This window comes from Falco peregrinus, chromosome 16 (assembly GCF_023634155.1).
Source record: "Falco peregrinus isolate bFalPer1 chromosome 16, bFalPer1.pri, whole genome shotgun sequence".
In the NCBI taxonomy this organism is placed as follows: Eukaryota; Metazoa; Chordata; class Aves; order Falconiformes; family Falconidae; genus Falco; species Falco peregrinus.
The window spans coordinates 4,394,436-4,410,958 of record NC_073736.1 but is presented as its reverse complement, the minus strand read 5'-3'; the positions used below and the strand labels follow the sequence as shown (position 1 = coordinate 4,410,958).

Sequence of the window (16,523 nt, the reverse complement as noted above, 5' to 3'; positions counted from 1 at the left end):
CCAGCCAAGCCTGACAAACCCTTATCTCGGCAGACACTGAGGTTGCTATCTCCCGCGGAGCTGCACCAGTAGTAACATGAGGGTAACTTTTGGAGGACAGCAGGCTCGGTGTGGACCAGCTCCAAGCATGTGCACAGCTGATTATTTTCATAGCCTTGAAGGGCTTCGGTCAGACACACACGAAAATTAGAAGGTATGGGGCTAAATACTGAAAAAAAATTGCTCAGAAATTTGTAGATGGGGGTGACTGAAGATTCCCTGCAAACTGGGGGGCTGCCCCTCTGCAGCCTGGCAGGCCTGCAGAGAGCTCAGCAGCGCCCGGGCAGCGGGGATGGCGCCTGGTAGCAAAGGGGGTGCCGCAGCGGAGGGCCGGGGCCAGCCCCTGGGGGTCCGGCCCGCCACCCCCACCCCGCTCCAACATGGCAGCAGCGCCCCGCGGCCGCCCCACGTGCTGTCAGCCCGCCGGCGCGCCTCTGGCCCCGCCCAATAGAGGCGTGGTCACCGCCCGGTTTCGGCGCGTCGCTGCCGGTCGGCCCGCGGATTGGCTGGAGGCGGCGGTGGCGCCGCCCCTCGGCTGCCCAGGTTTGGCGGGTCGCCCCGGGGCGGGCGGCGGCCCCGCCCCCTGGGAGCGCCGCCAGTTCCCGGCGTCCCGCGGCGGCTGCAGCGGAGCCGGCGGGGTGCCTGCCTGCGCTGCCCGCACTGCCTGCACTGGCCGCACTGCTTGCACTGCCCGCACTGCCCGCGCCCATGGAGCTGCTGTGCGTGGAAGCCGTTCCCCGTGTGCCCCGCGCCGGGCGCGACCCGCAGCTGCTGGGGGACCGGCGGGTGCTGCAGAACCTGCTGAGCCAGGAGGAGCGATACAGCCCCAGCGTCTCCTACTTCCACTGCGTGCAGCGGGAGATCAAGCCCTACATGCGGAAGATGTTGGCCTTCTGGATGCTGGAGGTACGGGAACCTCCGCTGCCGCCTCTCCCCGCCGCAGCTCCGGTTCCCTGCCCGGCCACCGGCGCCGGTCCTTGCCCGCCGGCCGCGCTTGCAAGCGTGCGCGCTGCTGCTGCGGCGGGAGGGAGCTGGCGGCGGGGGAGGCACGGGGCAGGAGCACCCGGCCCCTGTTGGCTGGGGGGTGCAGGGGGATCGCCTCATGCAGTGGTGCAAGGGGCGACCCAGGGGACAGGAAAGCCCTCAAGTCCCCTTGGGATGCGCCGGAGGTCAGGTCTGCGGCATGGGGGGGGCTGTGCCGGTGGGGAGGAAGGGGGGTGCAGTTTGTAGTGGCTCTGCGGGTGCTGGCTGTGCTAGAAGCTGTGGTGGCCTCACGCAAGAGGAGCAGATCCCTTCCCAAACCCACCACCTGTGTGCACCCCACATCGGCCCCCCTGATCACCCCCTGCCCCCCAAAAGTTCTGGGCAGAGCGCTCAGCCGCACAGCCGGCAGGCTGACTGCTTGCCTTTCCCGAATGGGGCTGCAAATGCCTGCTTAAAGGGGGAATATAATATTGCTACCATTTACTTCCCTAAATTAAAAATGAATGCGGCTCTGTGGGATACAGTTCAGTGGGGAAAATCTCATGGGCCTCTTCATGAGATGGCCAGAACGAACAGTCTCAATAGAGAAAAAAAGAACAGATTCTGCAAAGGACAAATGACGCTGGGATCGAGCCTGCCTGCTCTCCACCCTGGCTGCTGTTGCAAGAAGCTGCCTGCTTCTGTCAAAAGAAATAATGAACATCTTGCTTTTTAAATTTATTCCCCCCCTCCCCCTGCTATTATTGTTCTGTTTCTGCAATTCCCTTTCTGAGAAGGGTAGTTAGATAAATGCTGCTTTGGAGCCTGTTCCTGTGAAGCCCTAAAGGCAGTCAAGAAGCAGATGACACTTGGCAGTTGTCGTGACCGTGCGTGTTGGTGTCCCTGGCGCTGTGACAGTCTGTGCAGGAGGAGGCAGTTGCTGCTGGAAGGAGGATGGTGGTGGTTGCTGCTACATGAGGAGAAACCTCAATATTTTGATGGTTGTGTTTAAAGAAGGAAGTTAAATATGACAAGTGTTTTGATACTGGTGGAGAGATAAGAGCAGAGGACTGAAATTCGGAGCTCCCAGCTTCTGTTCGTGGCTGTGGTACACGTGTGACTGAGGGAGGAGGACTTTCGGGCTCGGCCATTGATTTGGGCTCTGCCATTGATTCTGCTGGTGTCTCTGGACCACTTCAGGTGGGATTGCCAGCAGTGGTTGTGGATCCTGCCCTATTAGGTCTCCAGCTGGAGATCTGCTGGAACTGCTCATTTTCTCCAGAGGTCCCCACAGAGCAGAAAATGGCAGCTTTGCTGTACAGCTGGCTGGAGACATCCCCAACAGGAGAAATTAGAAAAGGGGCCAAATAAAGCAGTTTCCTTTTTCCGCAGGAAGGTGGAGGCTTAAGGCATTGGTCAAATTTGTTGGTGGTGTAATCCCACCGACGTTGCAGGCTTAACGCCTGTAGGTAATTTACTCCTTAGCGCCGAGGTGTCTTCAAAGCCCTGCAGATAAGTGTGAAACACCATCATGCCCAGAAGCTTTGAAGCTGCAGTGCAGGCAGGGTCTGGGGAGTCCTGTGCCGTTTAAAACTTCCTTTTATTTTTTTTTATTTTTGTAATTGGGTTTTGTCAGGTGTGTGAGGAGCAGAAGTGTGAAGAAGAGGTCTTCCCCTTGGCCATGAATTATGTGGATCGCTACCTGTCGTCAGTCTCCACACGGAAAAGTCACTTGCAGCTTCTGGGAGCTGTCTGCATGCTCCTGGCTTCCAAGCTGCGAGAAACCATGCCGCTGACTGTGGAGAAACTCTGCATTTACACAGACAACTCCATCACGCCTCAGCAGCTCCTGGTAACCACCCCTATCTCAAAAAGCCCTCTACCTCCTCCCCGGCTCTCTTATCTCCCGCATCCTGCTCCTTGGCAGCATACCTGCCTCCGTGTCTCCTCCTGTTCTCTTTCTCCCATTTCTTTGCCTTCCTTTGCATTCCGTAACCAGCCTTCTCTCCTCCTTGCCCTGCTGGGTGTGATGTCTGTTGGTGGGGACCTTTCCACCCTCGCTGTTGTGGAAGCAGAATTGTCACCTCCAGGTTACAGAGAATGTTCCTTGTGCCTGAAGCGCTCGTTGCCAGTGCCGAGCTGTCATGCTGAGCTCGCGCTCAGGCGCTGGGTCGCTCTCAGTGACGGCTCTGGAGAACAAAGGCTCCTGCCTGCGCAGCTGGCGGGGCACAAGGCGGGGGCTGCCGCTGGGGCGTGCGGCTCTGACTTGCCCTGGTTGCACAGGGGCGTGACATAGGAGATGCAATTCCACACCAGCAGGAAAAATGAAGCTTTCCGTGGAGATTTAACCAGTAAAATGGGTGGGAGCTTTTCTGACCAGGGATCCAGCTGGCCGGGTTGTGCCGTCGAGGCTGACAGTGCTGCCAAGGTGATGGAAACAAGTGGGACCTTGCTGCTACCCAGGTCCTGCTCCACGCTTCAAGCGGGGCTACTTCAGCTCTCCCATTGTACACTCGGGCAGAAGCTGTGTAGGCTTTGAAAGGCAAAGCATTTTCACGTCTGATAAAAGTTCAAAGCAAAGATCCAAACCTCTGAGTTCAACTTTGCCAATGGGGGAGGAAGTTGGAGAACCCCTCTTCTTGGGGGCCTTCCGTGCTGGCAGATCAGAGCCCTCGGGAGGAAACGGCCACCTCACTTCGAGTAACAACCATCCCTGGAGACAGTTTGCCTTATGAAAATTTCTCAGGGTTAGTCATCACCTTATTAAATACCTGTTTTTTTGGGCTGGGGTGGGTGAGATGATCTGAGTATGATTTGTCCCCAGGGTGGGGAGTGAACCCACAAAACTTTCAGGTGTGAATCGGAAGACGGTTCTGGTAACTGGGGAACTCTGATATGAACATGGTTTTTCCAAGTGCCAGTGAAGCCTGGGGAAAATCCCCTTGCCTCCATACCTCTCTCCCTGCAGTCATTTGTGGGTGGCTGTTGCCTTAAAGTAGCACTTGTGGAAAAAAGTATGTGGATCGTTACCATGAATAGTGGTGAGAAGTGGGAACGAACAGAGGAAGCACAAGTGCTTGTTGCTTCTCTGGATGCTGAGCTGTGGTCGCGCTGCGGCATCCTGCTGTGGGGGGCTGAGACAAAATCTCTGTGTGCAAAGGCTTTGTCAGTAAAACTTCACCCTTGAGAGCACCTTCTCATCCAGCGATGGATTCTGCATGGCTCTCTTCCCAGGAGTGGGATCCATCACATGAAGCTAATCCCAGCCTGTAACGGGAGGGTTCCTGTTGGCCCTGTGATAATGAGGGGGGGTTAACATTGAGCTGGAAAAAAAGGCGGGGGGGGAATGGGAGTTGGTTTGCATTCGCTCTTCTGCTGGGCTGGCAAAAGCGGCCTCTGTTGCAGAGGCAACAACAAGCTGAGCAGAAGGTACCTCAGGGTCTTCTTGTGGGCAAGCAGGCTGCACTTCAAAGCATGGACTGTGCTCTCCGTGCCCTCAAGAACGTGAAGTTGATCAAAATGCACCTTGTGGGCCAGTGTCAGATTTCTGTCCCTTCAGAGTGATGGATAAGCTCTGTGTCCAACAGGAATATGGGTTGCAGGAAGGTGAATTTATTGCCGTGCTTCACCGCTGTCTCCCTCTCTAGCGATTTCTGCAGCATGGACCTTGGGCTACAAGTGGTTGCTCTTGGTGGGCACCTTATGCGTATCTCCTGTGGATCCCAGTTGTATTTCATTCTGATTTATTAGGTCATTTATTCTCGGTGAGGATTTGCTTTTTTTCAGTTGTATCTTGAGCTGTGCTTGTAGCAAGCTCCTTCCAAAGGAGAACGGTTAGGAGATGTGCAGGTGGGTAGTGAGCAGGGCGTGCGTGACACACCCTTGGAGGCTTTCCTTCACTCTTGCATTCAGATGTGAATGCATCCTCACTCAGAGTCTTTTTTATTTCTTCCCCCCAGAGATTTCTCAGCGGGAAGCTGTGGCTAAGCGGTGCCACAGTGCTCATCTTCCCTTCTCCTTCCTCCTGGCAGCATTGGGGTGGAGATGGAGGAAGGTGCTGGCTGCTGCCTCTTGCTCGCTTTTGTTTGTGCAGGTCCCTGCACTCTTTTTCTCCTTCCCTGCACCCTTTTTCTGTTGCTCTCAGTGCAACAGGAGGCACAGGAGATGGTCGGCACAGATCTGTCATCATTATGCTCCAGAATCAGTATGCAGTTAAGATGGACAAGAATGGCTTCATTTTGGGAGTCAAAAGTCCTTTCTTGGAATAGCCAAAGATAGCTTTTTCAGGAAAATAGGGTCCCTTTTCTCTTTCCCAAGGAGATGGCTGGGATCGTGGAGCAGTGCAGGGGTTTATTCCTGGTAACCAGTGCTAGTCAAATAGCTGAGCAGAAGGCATCGCAAACCAGCCACAGCCCTTAGGGAGAGGTGCTGTGGCATCTGCAGATACCTGGGCAGGAGATGCTCTGTAGTCCGTGATCTGGTGATGGTCTTTCTCTGCCCACCACAAGACTTGCTCTCCAGAGATGTTTAACCCTGTTTGGAGCAAATCCTGCTTCAGTCTCCCATTGCTCCCTGCTGTAAAGAGGGAGTGGAGGTAACATCTGAAGATACGTAAAGGCATTGTTTTTGCTTGGGGACCTGACAAGAGTTAATACCCTGATTACAAAACCGGGGCGAGCTGCTGTTTTCCTCCTCTGTGCTAATTGCGGTAATGACTTCTCTTTCACAATCTTTGCAGTGGAAGAGGGTGGGGAGGGGAAGGGGAGCTTCTTCATCAAGGTTTGGACAATGCTGCATCCTGGCCTCTTCTCATGGATCGGTGCCATGTCAGCTTCCAGCGTGTCCTCCCCAGCCTTTCAGAGGAAGCTGGCTCACTTTCCCAGTAGGTTTGCTTCCTTCTCTCCGGGATGCTTGGCACCAGCTCAGCAGTTTAGAAAAGACACATTTGAAACAAAATCTTGATGAAGTTATTCTAGGGAGAAGGAAATGATGCAACGAGGGACTCGTCCATTTGGAGGAAGTTGGATTTCCGTCAAAAGGCGTTATCTAACCTACCTTTATTTATTTATTTATTAAATAGAGGCTTTTCTGGCCTGTGCAGGAGGGTGTTCAGCTGCCTGAAGATTGGGGAGAGCAGCTGTAGGTCACCGTCATCTGCCTGGCCTGCTCCCAGTAACTTGGCTTTCTTCTGAAATCTTTGACCTAAGGTCAGTTTTGCAAACTGCCAGGTATTTCCTAGCAAAGACTGTAAGCGGGGTCAAGCCACTAGGTAGATAATGAAGGGAGCAGCCGTGACAGCAGGCCATGAGGAGTGAAAAGAAGGGGGATAACAGCTGAGTAGAAAGGGATGCTCACTTGTGGTAGAACACTGACTTTCCAGAAGGTGTGCTTGTGTTTTACTGTCTTCCCTTCTGCTTGTTGCATGGGTCGGATAGATGTGGCCGTTTCTGCATCTGAAGCTGGCACCTTTCCCCTTGACATCCAGACCTGAACTCTAATCAGGGAATGGAAACAAACGTTGCCCCCAGATTTCCTATTTGCAAATGGACTTTCATGGCCGCTCATTTCTGTAGCGGTGCCTCAGCTACTGGGTGGGGTGGGTGGCCAGCAGCAACATCAGCAGCTCTTTTCACCCTCTCTTTGAGTCAGCTTGCGAGCACGATACGGTGCAGGCTGCTCCTGCTTTGCTCATCAAGCCTGTGATACTGTAAAGTGGTACCTTAGCAACTTGAGTGACAAAATTTGAGTGCAACTTCCTTTTCTCCTGCAGGCAGGGCTGCTGCAGAGGGGAGCTGGGCGCCCTGCTCCTTGCTCAGCCTCGCCAGCTGGGTTTACACAGGCTCCGTGTAGGCACAGCAGGTGTGTGGGTGTTGCTGAGGGTAGAGTTTGGTGTACGGAGCGACTGTCACTGCATGAAAAGGAGAGAAGCTGGTGTGACTGTCGCATCCCAGACTGAGTTTGCAGAGCTGTAAACTGAGTAAAACAGTCTCTGCTTGGTGACTTGGGTCTGTCCTAGTGAGGGTGCGGAGGCAGCAGCCAGGGGCTTGAGGCTGTTTCACTGCAGCAGGACGGTGCTCTGAGATTACCTTGGCAGAGCAGGGGAGGCAATGGGAAATGGTTGCTGCTTTCCTTCCTCCTTTATTTTTTATTTTTTCTTGCGGGGTGCAGCCAGGAGGGATCGAGGGAGCAAGCTTGTGGAGGGGAAACTCAGCTGCTGTGCAATTTCCACCCCTAGAGATGCTGGCCAGGCACGGCGAGCTGTGCTCTGGGGGATCTTGCAGAAGAGGGACCTGATGCATTCGCAGTGATGGGATGCTCGGTGGGCAGTGCTGGCAGCCTGCAGAGCCCTTCCATGAGGGTGGGCTCTGCAGGCGGGAGAAACAAAGAAACATTTTCCACTTTTTTCCTCTCTTTCACTAGCCAGGCAGAGACTGATTCAATTAGGTGCAAAACAAAATGCCAGGAAAAGGATGTTTGCTATACTGAGCGGTGCTGCTGTCGCAAACCTGCTTGTCTATCTCTTGCAGCCTTTTGTTCTGCTTCTTCCACAGATAAAATGATTCAGAGATTCTGACATGCTGCTCTGAGAGCAGGAAGTCCCCAGGGTGAGCAGGAGAGAAGCAAGGAGCAGGGTGGTTTGGCAGGAGAGAGGCTTCCCTGAGCTAAATCGTGTGAGCTGGTGACAGTCCTTGGCGCCTGTTGCCTTCAGCTGGCATCTAGAGTGCCGGCTGGGTCTTGGGATCAGGCCTTTTGTAACAACGAGGGCTTGGAGAAGATGACGAACCTGCGTGCTAGCTGGAAAAGAGCTGCTCTTGAGCATTGCAAACGGGCAAGCTGTTGTCCCAGGTCAGTCCTGGCGTGGCAGGAGCCAGCTTGATCTAGGTGAGGTCTCACGGCTGAGCCTGTCTGCACCCTGGATCTTCTCCTTAGGACAAAACGTGTCCCAGCAGGGGCAGGTGCTCTGCCCCACCAGTGTGGACATCGTGTGCCTCTGGTGACTCCCAGTAGCTGGCTTGCAGCTCTGGGAGGAAAGGCAAGGAACAAGAGCCTGGATGATGCTGGGCCGATGTCCCCTCTGTGCTCAGGAGCTCCCTTCAGGTGTAGTGACCCCTTTGGGGTTTGCTTCATGAGCAGCAATCTCCAGGTCCTCCTTTTGACCTTCCTGGGTCTGCAAAGGGGCCGTGCTTGTGTGGAGAGGCTGGGCTGGAGCTGCCCTGGCCTCCCACCCTTGGGGCAGTGGCTGCTGAAGGCATCAGCAGTGTCCTGTGCCCCTTCCCAAGGAGCTGGGCTGACGCACGAGCAAGCAGCCGGCTTTTTGGTGGATTCCAGGTGAGCAACAGGTAGGGACAGAGCACAAGAGCTCTCCATCTCCAGCAGCTCTTTGCTTGCGTCACCTTGCTGTGTTGCTGCAGTTTAACCAGTGGCCAGCGCTGCTGTTTTTTCTTTTTACCCAAGCCTGATCTTTCCCCTCTGTTCTAATCCCCACCTTGAACCAGGCACTGTCAGTGACCTGTGCTGCACTGTCCAGGCCCTGGAGCTCATTGCTAGGTTCCTTCTTGCTTTTATCCTGTGGATTTGGCTTAAAAATATAGACGAAAGACTTGCAGGCTGACCGTCCGTATGGGAGAGCAGCGAGCGTGCGCTCGTGAAACGCTGCTTTCTGGTTGGAAAAGCACAGGCTGTGAAATGGCAAACGGCACGTTTGGCCTCATGGGGGATTTGGAGCAGGTTGAGCAATGCTGCTCATTTAAGCAACTCAAAACTGGTATTGTTGTGTAAGGGGAAAGAGTGGATTTAAAAAAAAAAAAAGGGCAAAAAAAAAGAAAATCGCCTTTATGAAAAAAATCTCACTTCTTCAAATCCATCTGCTCTGGCAGCCCTTTGGCACGTCTGTGAGCAGCATTGACCCGGTAATCCTAGACTACTTGGAAAAAGAATAGATATTCTGCTGGGTGGGACTAGGTCCTGCAATGGAGATACCTGATACAAATCCCAGTTCAGCTCTGTCCTTCCAGACCCGGAGCTTCAGCCCCCGCAGGGTGTTTTCCTTTCCCAGCACATCCGCAGGGCCACTGTCACCCCCCTGGTAGCAGTGAGGGGGGACGTGGGGGCATGTTCTGGCCTTCCTGGCACACCTGGACCCGGTTGCCAAGACCAGGTTTGCTGCTGATCCAGAGGATAAGAGAAACTGGGAGCCAGAGATCTTTATCATGGCTCAGGACACGGGGGAATCCGGGAGAGGCTGGGGGGGCTGGGTGTGGGATGGGATGGGATGGGATGGGACGGGACGGCAGACATTGCTGCTGGGATGGGAAGGGAAATGATCCTGGGAAGACGCCACTTGTGCCTCTCGGGACTGCTCTGTCAGTGGCATAGTTGTACCCAGATGTAACATCAAAACCGCCCAGCCCAGTGAGACCAGTACGTGTATGGTCTCTGGGTTTGATTCAGCTGCTGCTCTGAGTCAGTCACGGAGACCTTGGCATTGATGGCGCAGCAGGGGACTGAATGCAGGGGGCCCAGATTCTGTGCTGTGGCTCCACTCATGGGGCTCCCCTTGCTTATATCTTGCTGGATGGGTGCTTTGGTACCACTGGTGACACCAGGGCTTGCTGGGTGGTGGCTCTGTCACACGCTTGCCCGTCGCTGCTCTGCCCTTTGGTTTCCTTGCTGGCGTTAGGACCGATGCCCAGGGTTGGAAGAGCCTGCGAGAGGCTGAGCAGATGAGAGGAGCAGCCTGGGCTCCAGCTGAAATCCACGGGGGGCGTCCGGCCTTCCCACCATCTGGTCCCCAGCTTGCAGAGACTGGCTTGTGGAAGATACTGGAGAAATCTCTGGTAGAGGTTTAGAGGGAGCACCACAACATGGGATGGGGACGTTGGCAGCCACCTGGCGTGTAACTGGGAAGCACTGGTGAGCCATTGCTCGTATGTCAGCGGGAGAGGTGGGGTCAGCGTGGCTGTTCAGTGCGTCTTCCCCCCCGAGAAGCTGCCGAGGATGCTCTGCTGAGCGTGCCTGGAGGCTCTCTTAGAGAAGAGGTGTGCTGAGTAGGGGAGGTTCTGCCAAAATGCTGGTGCCCAACCTGGTTCCTCCTCCGTAGGGCTGCATGCCCGGTGTTTGCTGGGCTGGAGACCTCAGCACCTGGTCACAGCCCCTGAGCTCTGTAGCGACTGAAGGTCCCGTACAGGCGCTTGGGTTGTCTGGATGCAGCCCTGAAAGCTCAGCCGTGTTTCTCCCCCCTTCCCTTGCTTCAGTGTGCTGTGCAGAGGGGCAGGCTGCAGAGCAGCCGTTGCCCCCTGCGGTTCGCCCACCCACCAAGGAGCCACTGTAGGAGGGAGTCAACACACTGGCCGGCTCCGAGGGGCGTGCAGAGCGGTGACGTTCTCTATTCCCTCTGCTGCAGTGGCGTTAGCCTCAAGCTGGATTGCTCCTGGGAGCCTGGACGGCAGCTTCTCCTTTCGGGAGCGGAGAAGGAATATGGGAACAGTGTGCCTGCTGCTCCTTGCTCAGGTTTTTCCTCTGCATGCTGCAGCAACCTTGAAAAGCAGAGAAGTGTCGGAGGGAGGCTAATCCGGCTGCACCTTGGAAAGAAGAAACCACATTTATCGCTTCCTCTTCTGATCTTTACTCCCAGCTTTGCAGCAGCGCAAGGCTGGATTTGTGCCATAATCGCAGAGCAGGGGATGGTCCCTCTTTTCTTCCCTGTCTTGTGGATTGTACTGTTCTACTGTCCCTTCCCCAAGCGCTGCCCTTTTCTGCCCTTGAATCCGCTGAGTTTTTCTGCCTGGCGTAGCCCTGCTGAATAACGTGCTGTCTGTCTGACTCCGCAGGACTGGGAGGTTCTAGTCCTGGAGAAGCTAAAGTGGGACCTGGTCTCAGTGATAGCAAATGATTTCTTGGCTCACATCCTCCACCGCCTCCCGCTGCCTAAGGACAAGATGGAGCTGGTGAAGAAACACGCACAGACCTTTATCGCCCTGTGTGCCACAGGTGGGTGCCTGCTCCTGGTGCAGCCATCCGCCGGGATGCTGCGGGGGCTGGGCTGGCTGCTGCAGGCAGGGCGGCCTGGGCTTGAGCCGGGCTTGCTGAGTAACCTGGGGCTGGTCTCCCAACGCCCTGGTTTCTGGGGAGCTGCACGCCTGCCTTCATCCACATCAGAGCGTTTTGCTGCTCAGGAACAGGTTTGTTATCCCTGACAAAGTGGGATAACGGTCCCGCAGGCTCTCAGTGGGTGTCTGAAGGATGCCAGGAGAGAGCACAACCAGCGTGCCACCGCTGTTGCTGCACGGGCTGCGACTGCGGGAGGGTGTCCAGGGTGAAGGCAGGGCTGAGGCTGAGCTTTTGTCAGCCTTGCTCGAAGTCGCTACGTCCTCATCTTCAGGATTTCTTTGGTGAGACAGACCCAGAGAAACAGCTTGACGAAGCTCGCTGCCCTGATGCCTAGGCTGTTCGCTGTTACGGCACCCCTCTTTCTCTCTGCTAAGCTGGGTGGACCCCTCTGGCCCTCTCTAGTTTTTCAGGGAAAGAACTTACCGTGTGCATCCTTGCTAACGGTTTCTTCTTTTTGCTCCTTGTGTCCCTCTCCCGGCTCTAGACTACACTTTTGCCATGTACCCCCCCCTCCATGATTGCAACGGGCAGCATTGGAGCGGCGATCCATGGTCTGACGGTCTCGGTGAACGATTTCACCAGCGAGGCGATCACCGAGCTGCTGGCCAGCATCACTGGCACGGAGGTGGTGAGTGTTCGGGGGGGAACAGCAAAGCAGTTTTGCTGTTGGATCTGGTGGAAACGCTTCCTCCTTCTGCTGCTCGCTCTTTTTAGAGGGAGAGGGAACGGGCTGTTGGTAATGATGCTGACCTTGGTTTGAGGAGGGTTAGAGGTAAGGGAGCATCTCTGAACGCAGCAGCTTTCGTCAGTCCCGTGGCTGCAGTGGGCTCCTGGCTGCCGAGCGCTGGCCAGCTCGGGAGCCTTTGAAAAGCAGCACAAAGGGGAGCGGCTGTTCCCCGCGCAGGCAGGTGTTGGTGGGATCGGGTTGACAAGGTGGGATGGGGCAGCGGGAGAAGCCGGCTCGGCATCTGCTGACCTCCCCGGTGTCTGGTTGCAGGTGCCCAGGCTCAGCTGGGAAGGGGGTCAGGGGCACGAGGCGTTTCAGGGCGCTGGCACAGCGGCTTTGCTGGGGGCGTTGGGATGGGGAGGGGGGTCTGCCTGCCCCTCCGCTGCCCTTTGAATGGGGAAGGGGGACGCTGTCAGGCTCCCCGTTTCCAGGTGACTTTGGAAGCGCTCGGCAGCCTTTCTTCTGCCCGGGGCCCCTTTTGATCTTTTCTTCTGCCCGAGCGCTAATGCCGGCAGCCGGGAGCGGGCTTAGTTACAGTCCCCTGACAGCAGCACCGGGAATTGAAGAGGTGCCGGTGCCGCAGCGGGTGGGAGGCTGTGCCGAGGCTTTGTCCAGGCAGGGAGGGGACTGGGCAGGGGGGTGTCCTGATCTATTTGTGTGGCTTTATTATTTTTTTTTGTTTGTTTGCCGGAGCCTTTTTAAGGAGAGTCAGTGCAGCCAGCTGCTCTCAAGCTGCTGCGGTGAGTGGGGCAGGGGCTGAAACCTGCTCCGGGTCATGGCTGGTGGAAGGAACAGGTGGGAAGCAGGGGGGCACCGCTGAGGGAGGGAGCTGAAATTGGGCCCAGCGCACCTCGTGCTACCCTCCAGCCCGGAGAGGGCATCCATTCAGTCCCCCAGCCTGCCCGATGCGAGGGGCTGCACAAACAGCCCAGGCAGGACCACGGCAGCTCCTGTGGCAGAAGGAAACCCTGGGGCTGTCCCCGCGGCGTTGCAGGGCTCCTGGAGGATGCGCTCAGCCTCCGTGTTTGTGCTGTTGATGCCTCTCCCTAAATCTGGCCTCGCAGTGTCCCCGGGCTGTGGCTCGGTCTGCCCTTTGGCACCAAGCCGGGGGAGCGATCCCCTTCCCGCAGCTGCTGAGGCTCAGCTGGGCAGTGCCGGAGGTGCGGGGAGTCCGTGGGGACGGAGCCGGGGGACGATGGCGCAGGGCCGTGCCAGCTCCACGGCCAGCGGGAGCCGCGCCGCCGCGCTGAGGCTGGCTCGTCGCGGGCTGTGCCGCCGCTTCAGGTGCCACTCGGAGCTGCTCCGAACCAGCCCTCGTCCTTCACGGAGCACAGCTGGGACCCGCCGGGTGTCTGAGCCAGAGCCCCAGGGCACCGCCGCTCCGCAGAGTGGGGAGCACAGCCAAGGGCTGCAAACCCCCAAGGCTTCGCCAGGCAGCAGGAGAGCCTGGCTGAGCGTGGCCAGGCTGGCGTTTAGCATCTCTGCCGAACCTGCCGATGGAGAGATGGAGAGCCCGGCTGCGGCGAGCCCTGCGACCGGCTGGCCGTGGCACCAGGCCCTGCAGCGAGCTCGCCCTGGGGCTGCGGGCAGGCGAGGGGCCGAAGGCTGCGCTGACGGGAAGCGGGTGGGGAAGAGGAGGTGGGCGTTGCTATTTTCGCTCCCCACATCCTCTGTCAGTTTCTAAGAACCGCCAGCAGATTCCTGGTAAGAGATTTTGACGTGTGGCAGGACCCAGCGCGCGGCGTCCAGCTCCGCTCCAGCCGCGAGGTGCCAAATGCCACCTCTTACCCTGGCGAGAGCCGAGCCGCGGTGTGGGAGCTGGGCCGGGTGCGCCCGTTGGCGTTGCCCCCCGCAGCTCTCCCATCTGTCACACTGCTCCGGTGTCAAAGTGGAGGAGTTTGAGTGACGGCTCGCGTGGGGAGGTGACGCGGTGGAGTTTGCTTTTATCGCAAGTGATGTGCCACTGCATGCAGTCCCCTCTGCCTCCCTGTTTGTGGGGCTGGTGTGTCCCACGGCACTGGCTTCCCTGGGTCCCGGGGAGGTGCGGAGAGCACCGGGGGGCTCCCGAGGGGATGACAGGCTGTGAGCAGCTCTGCGGCCGCAGCATCGTTTTCAGAACAGCCCAGCATCCACAGCGCGTGGTGGGGGGAATGCTGGGTGGGAATGCGTGGCCGGGACGGCTGGTGGGTCTGGATGGTCGGGTCCAGCCGCCTTGGAGATCGCCGGAGTGATGCAGTGTGCGTCAGCCGGGGCACCCAGCAGGGACTCACCTTGTCCTGGCTCGGCCACGGGCAGGGACAGGATGAGGCAGAGCTGTGGCACAGCTTCTCCGCAGCGGGTGGGTGACTGCAGAAGTGCAGGATCGCGCTGGGGGACCTGGGTTGTGGGGCCTGGGGGAGGCAGGTGGGTCCCCGTGCGCGCCCGTGCTGCTGCACACCCGCTGTCACTCACAGGGCTGGGGAGTTTGGGGTTGTAAAGGCTGATGCCAGCCCACGCAGAGCTGTTCTGCTCTGCCCTCCCGATCGTCAGCGGTGTCTGACTGTCGTGATGCTGAAATCTCACACTGCGTCCAGGCATGAGCCTGGATGCTTTGGGAAGCTCTGACAGGCACAACGTCCGTTCCTCAAGGAGGTGGTGGAGCAGAGAGGTGGGGAGAAGACAACCAGAGCATGGGGCTTGTTCTGGGGAGGGGCCTAAAGCACAGACAGGCTGGAGCTGCCCCTTGTTGGAGAAAGGCTTCTTTGTCTGGCATGTTTAGATGCTCCGGGGGCCAGAGATGTAGCCCGGCAGCTGCTCAGAGCTATTTATAAGGCTCCCACCTCCGAGCAGCAGAGAACTGAGGCCTCTTGTCTCGCTCCCTCTCCCGCAGGACTGCCTGAAAGCCTGTCAGGAGCAGATTGAGGCAGCCTTAGCCGAGAGCCTGAAACAGGCATCCCAAACCCAACAGGAATACAGCACCGCCAAGACTGCTGCTTACTCAGCCAGCCAGCCCACCAGCACACCTACAGACGTCACGGACATCAACCTGTGACCAGCCTCCCCTTCCCGAGAGCTGCCTGGCCCTGCCACAGCAGGACCTCGCCCTGGACACCGAAAGGTCGCTGCATCCCCACTACCCGTCCGCCAGCCCCCTCCATCTGATGCCTGCTGAGGATTTGTTCCGCTCGCCAGGATTGCGGAGCAGGATCTGCGCTCGTCCCGAGCGGTCAGGCTGGCGGAGCTTGATGCTGCTCATCAGCTTCTGTAGGTGGCCGGGGTGAAGCGACCGTTCTCATGGTGGCAGGGCACGAGAATTGCTGGGGAAGGGGGAAGCAGGACCCAAAACGAAGTTGTAAAATGTTTCTCAGTTCGTGTTCCTTGTAGCCCGACTGGCCACTGTTCACCGTCTCCTCGGGGGTGTTTACCGTGACGACTTCCAGCCCCGCGTGGGCCATCAATCATGGATAGAGCCTCTTACCCTGACCTGCGTGACCAAAATCCTTAGAGCCCCCCATCCTCCCTCCCCGGGCTGGGTGCTACGTGCCCATGCAGCTCACGTGAGAGCACGGGGTGTCCGGGAGGAGGGAGCAGGTGCTCGTTGGCCCCTCGGTCCCCATCGCTTCGTGCCAGGCTGCTGTGGCTCCTGGGGGGGTGGCGTGGCTGCTTCTGCTTGGAGGGGAAAACGTGCGGCTTTTTTCTTGTTGCTGTTAAATTTGGGATTTGTGGGGTTTTTGGCTTGCTTGGGGGACGTGCTCCCCGTCCGCGGGGGCAGCAGAAAAGCCCTCGCCTTGGGCGAGCAGCCGTTCGGGCGCAATCCCCTTGGCTTTCCGCTGGCCCGCTGAGGCTGCTTAATTTATTGTTAACTGCTGGGAAATGGGGAGGGAGGAAGACCTTGTCGTCCCTCGGTGTGGGGCCTGGATGCTGGTCTCCTCTCCTTCCGAAAGAGTGCCTTCACCCTCCATCCCCTTCCCTAGCTCCCTGGGCAACGGGAGACTCTCACTTGGAAGCTGGTGGTTGGTTTTTTGGGGTTGGTTTTTTTTTTTAGGTAGCTTAGACATCAGACTAGTTGGAAGAAATACATTTGAATGTGCTGCTATAGTCTGTAATGCATCTTCACTCCTCCAAGGCAGGGATCTCGGATCGCGTTCCGGAGGGGGCTGCGTTGCATTTATATCCACGTGGGTCCGAGTCGTATCCTTACAAGGGTGTAAAAATCTGCTGCGCACTTGAGTTGAAAAGCGATTACTGCATTTTTTGTATTGTTGTTGTTGATCCTGTTAGTTTTTATAAAAAGTGTTTAAAAAAAAAATAATGCTGCTTTTCTAAGAGAAAACCATTAAATAGTAGAATTGTATTAACCAGGAGAAGCCAGAGAGACTCTGCAGGGATGGGAGGCAGACTGTTGCTGCTGGGTGACCTCTGGATGTGTGGAGCTGTGGCTGTTGTCCTCCCGTGGGGGATGGGGAAAAGGAGGTTGAAATCTTCTTTTTTGGATGCCACTAGAAACAAAAGTCTTATCAGGTGGAGAAAGATGGGGCTGCTGTTCTTCCACTCGCTCGACTCGTCAAAGAAGAGCCATCTGCCGCTGACTCCTGCTAGCAGGAGGGCTGGGGGGCGTGCAGAGCCTGTCTGTACAAAAAGAAAAAAATTTTTTTTTATATATAAAGGAGTTTTAATTTAAGAGTAAACTGGTTTGGTTTCAGAT

The 16,523-nt window shown here is 56.9% G+C and overlaps 1 protein-coding gene across 1 annotated transcript; it reads left to right on the top strand.

The window, feature by feature from the left end:
* The first annotated feature begins 209 nt into the window (after positions 1 to 209).
* On the top strand, positions 210 to 16,111 carry CCND3 (cyclin D3). Its single transcript, XM_055819562.1, is given in 6 exon segments — positions 210 to 945; positions 2,639 to 2,854; positions 10,833 to 10,992; positions 11,597 to 11,616; positions 11,618 to 11,740; positions 14,709 to 16,111. Coding segments are annotated over 6 exon segments (879 nt in total). The 5' UTR covers positions 210 to 747; the 3' UTR covers positions 14,871 to 16,111.
* The last annotated feature ends 412 nt before the right edge of the window (positions 16,112 to 16,523 follow it).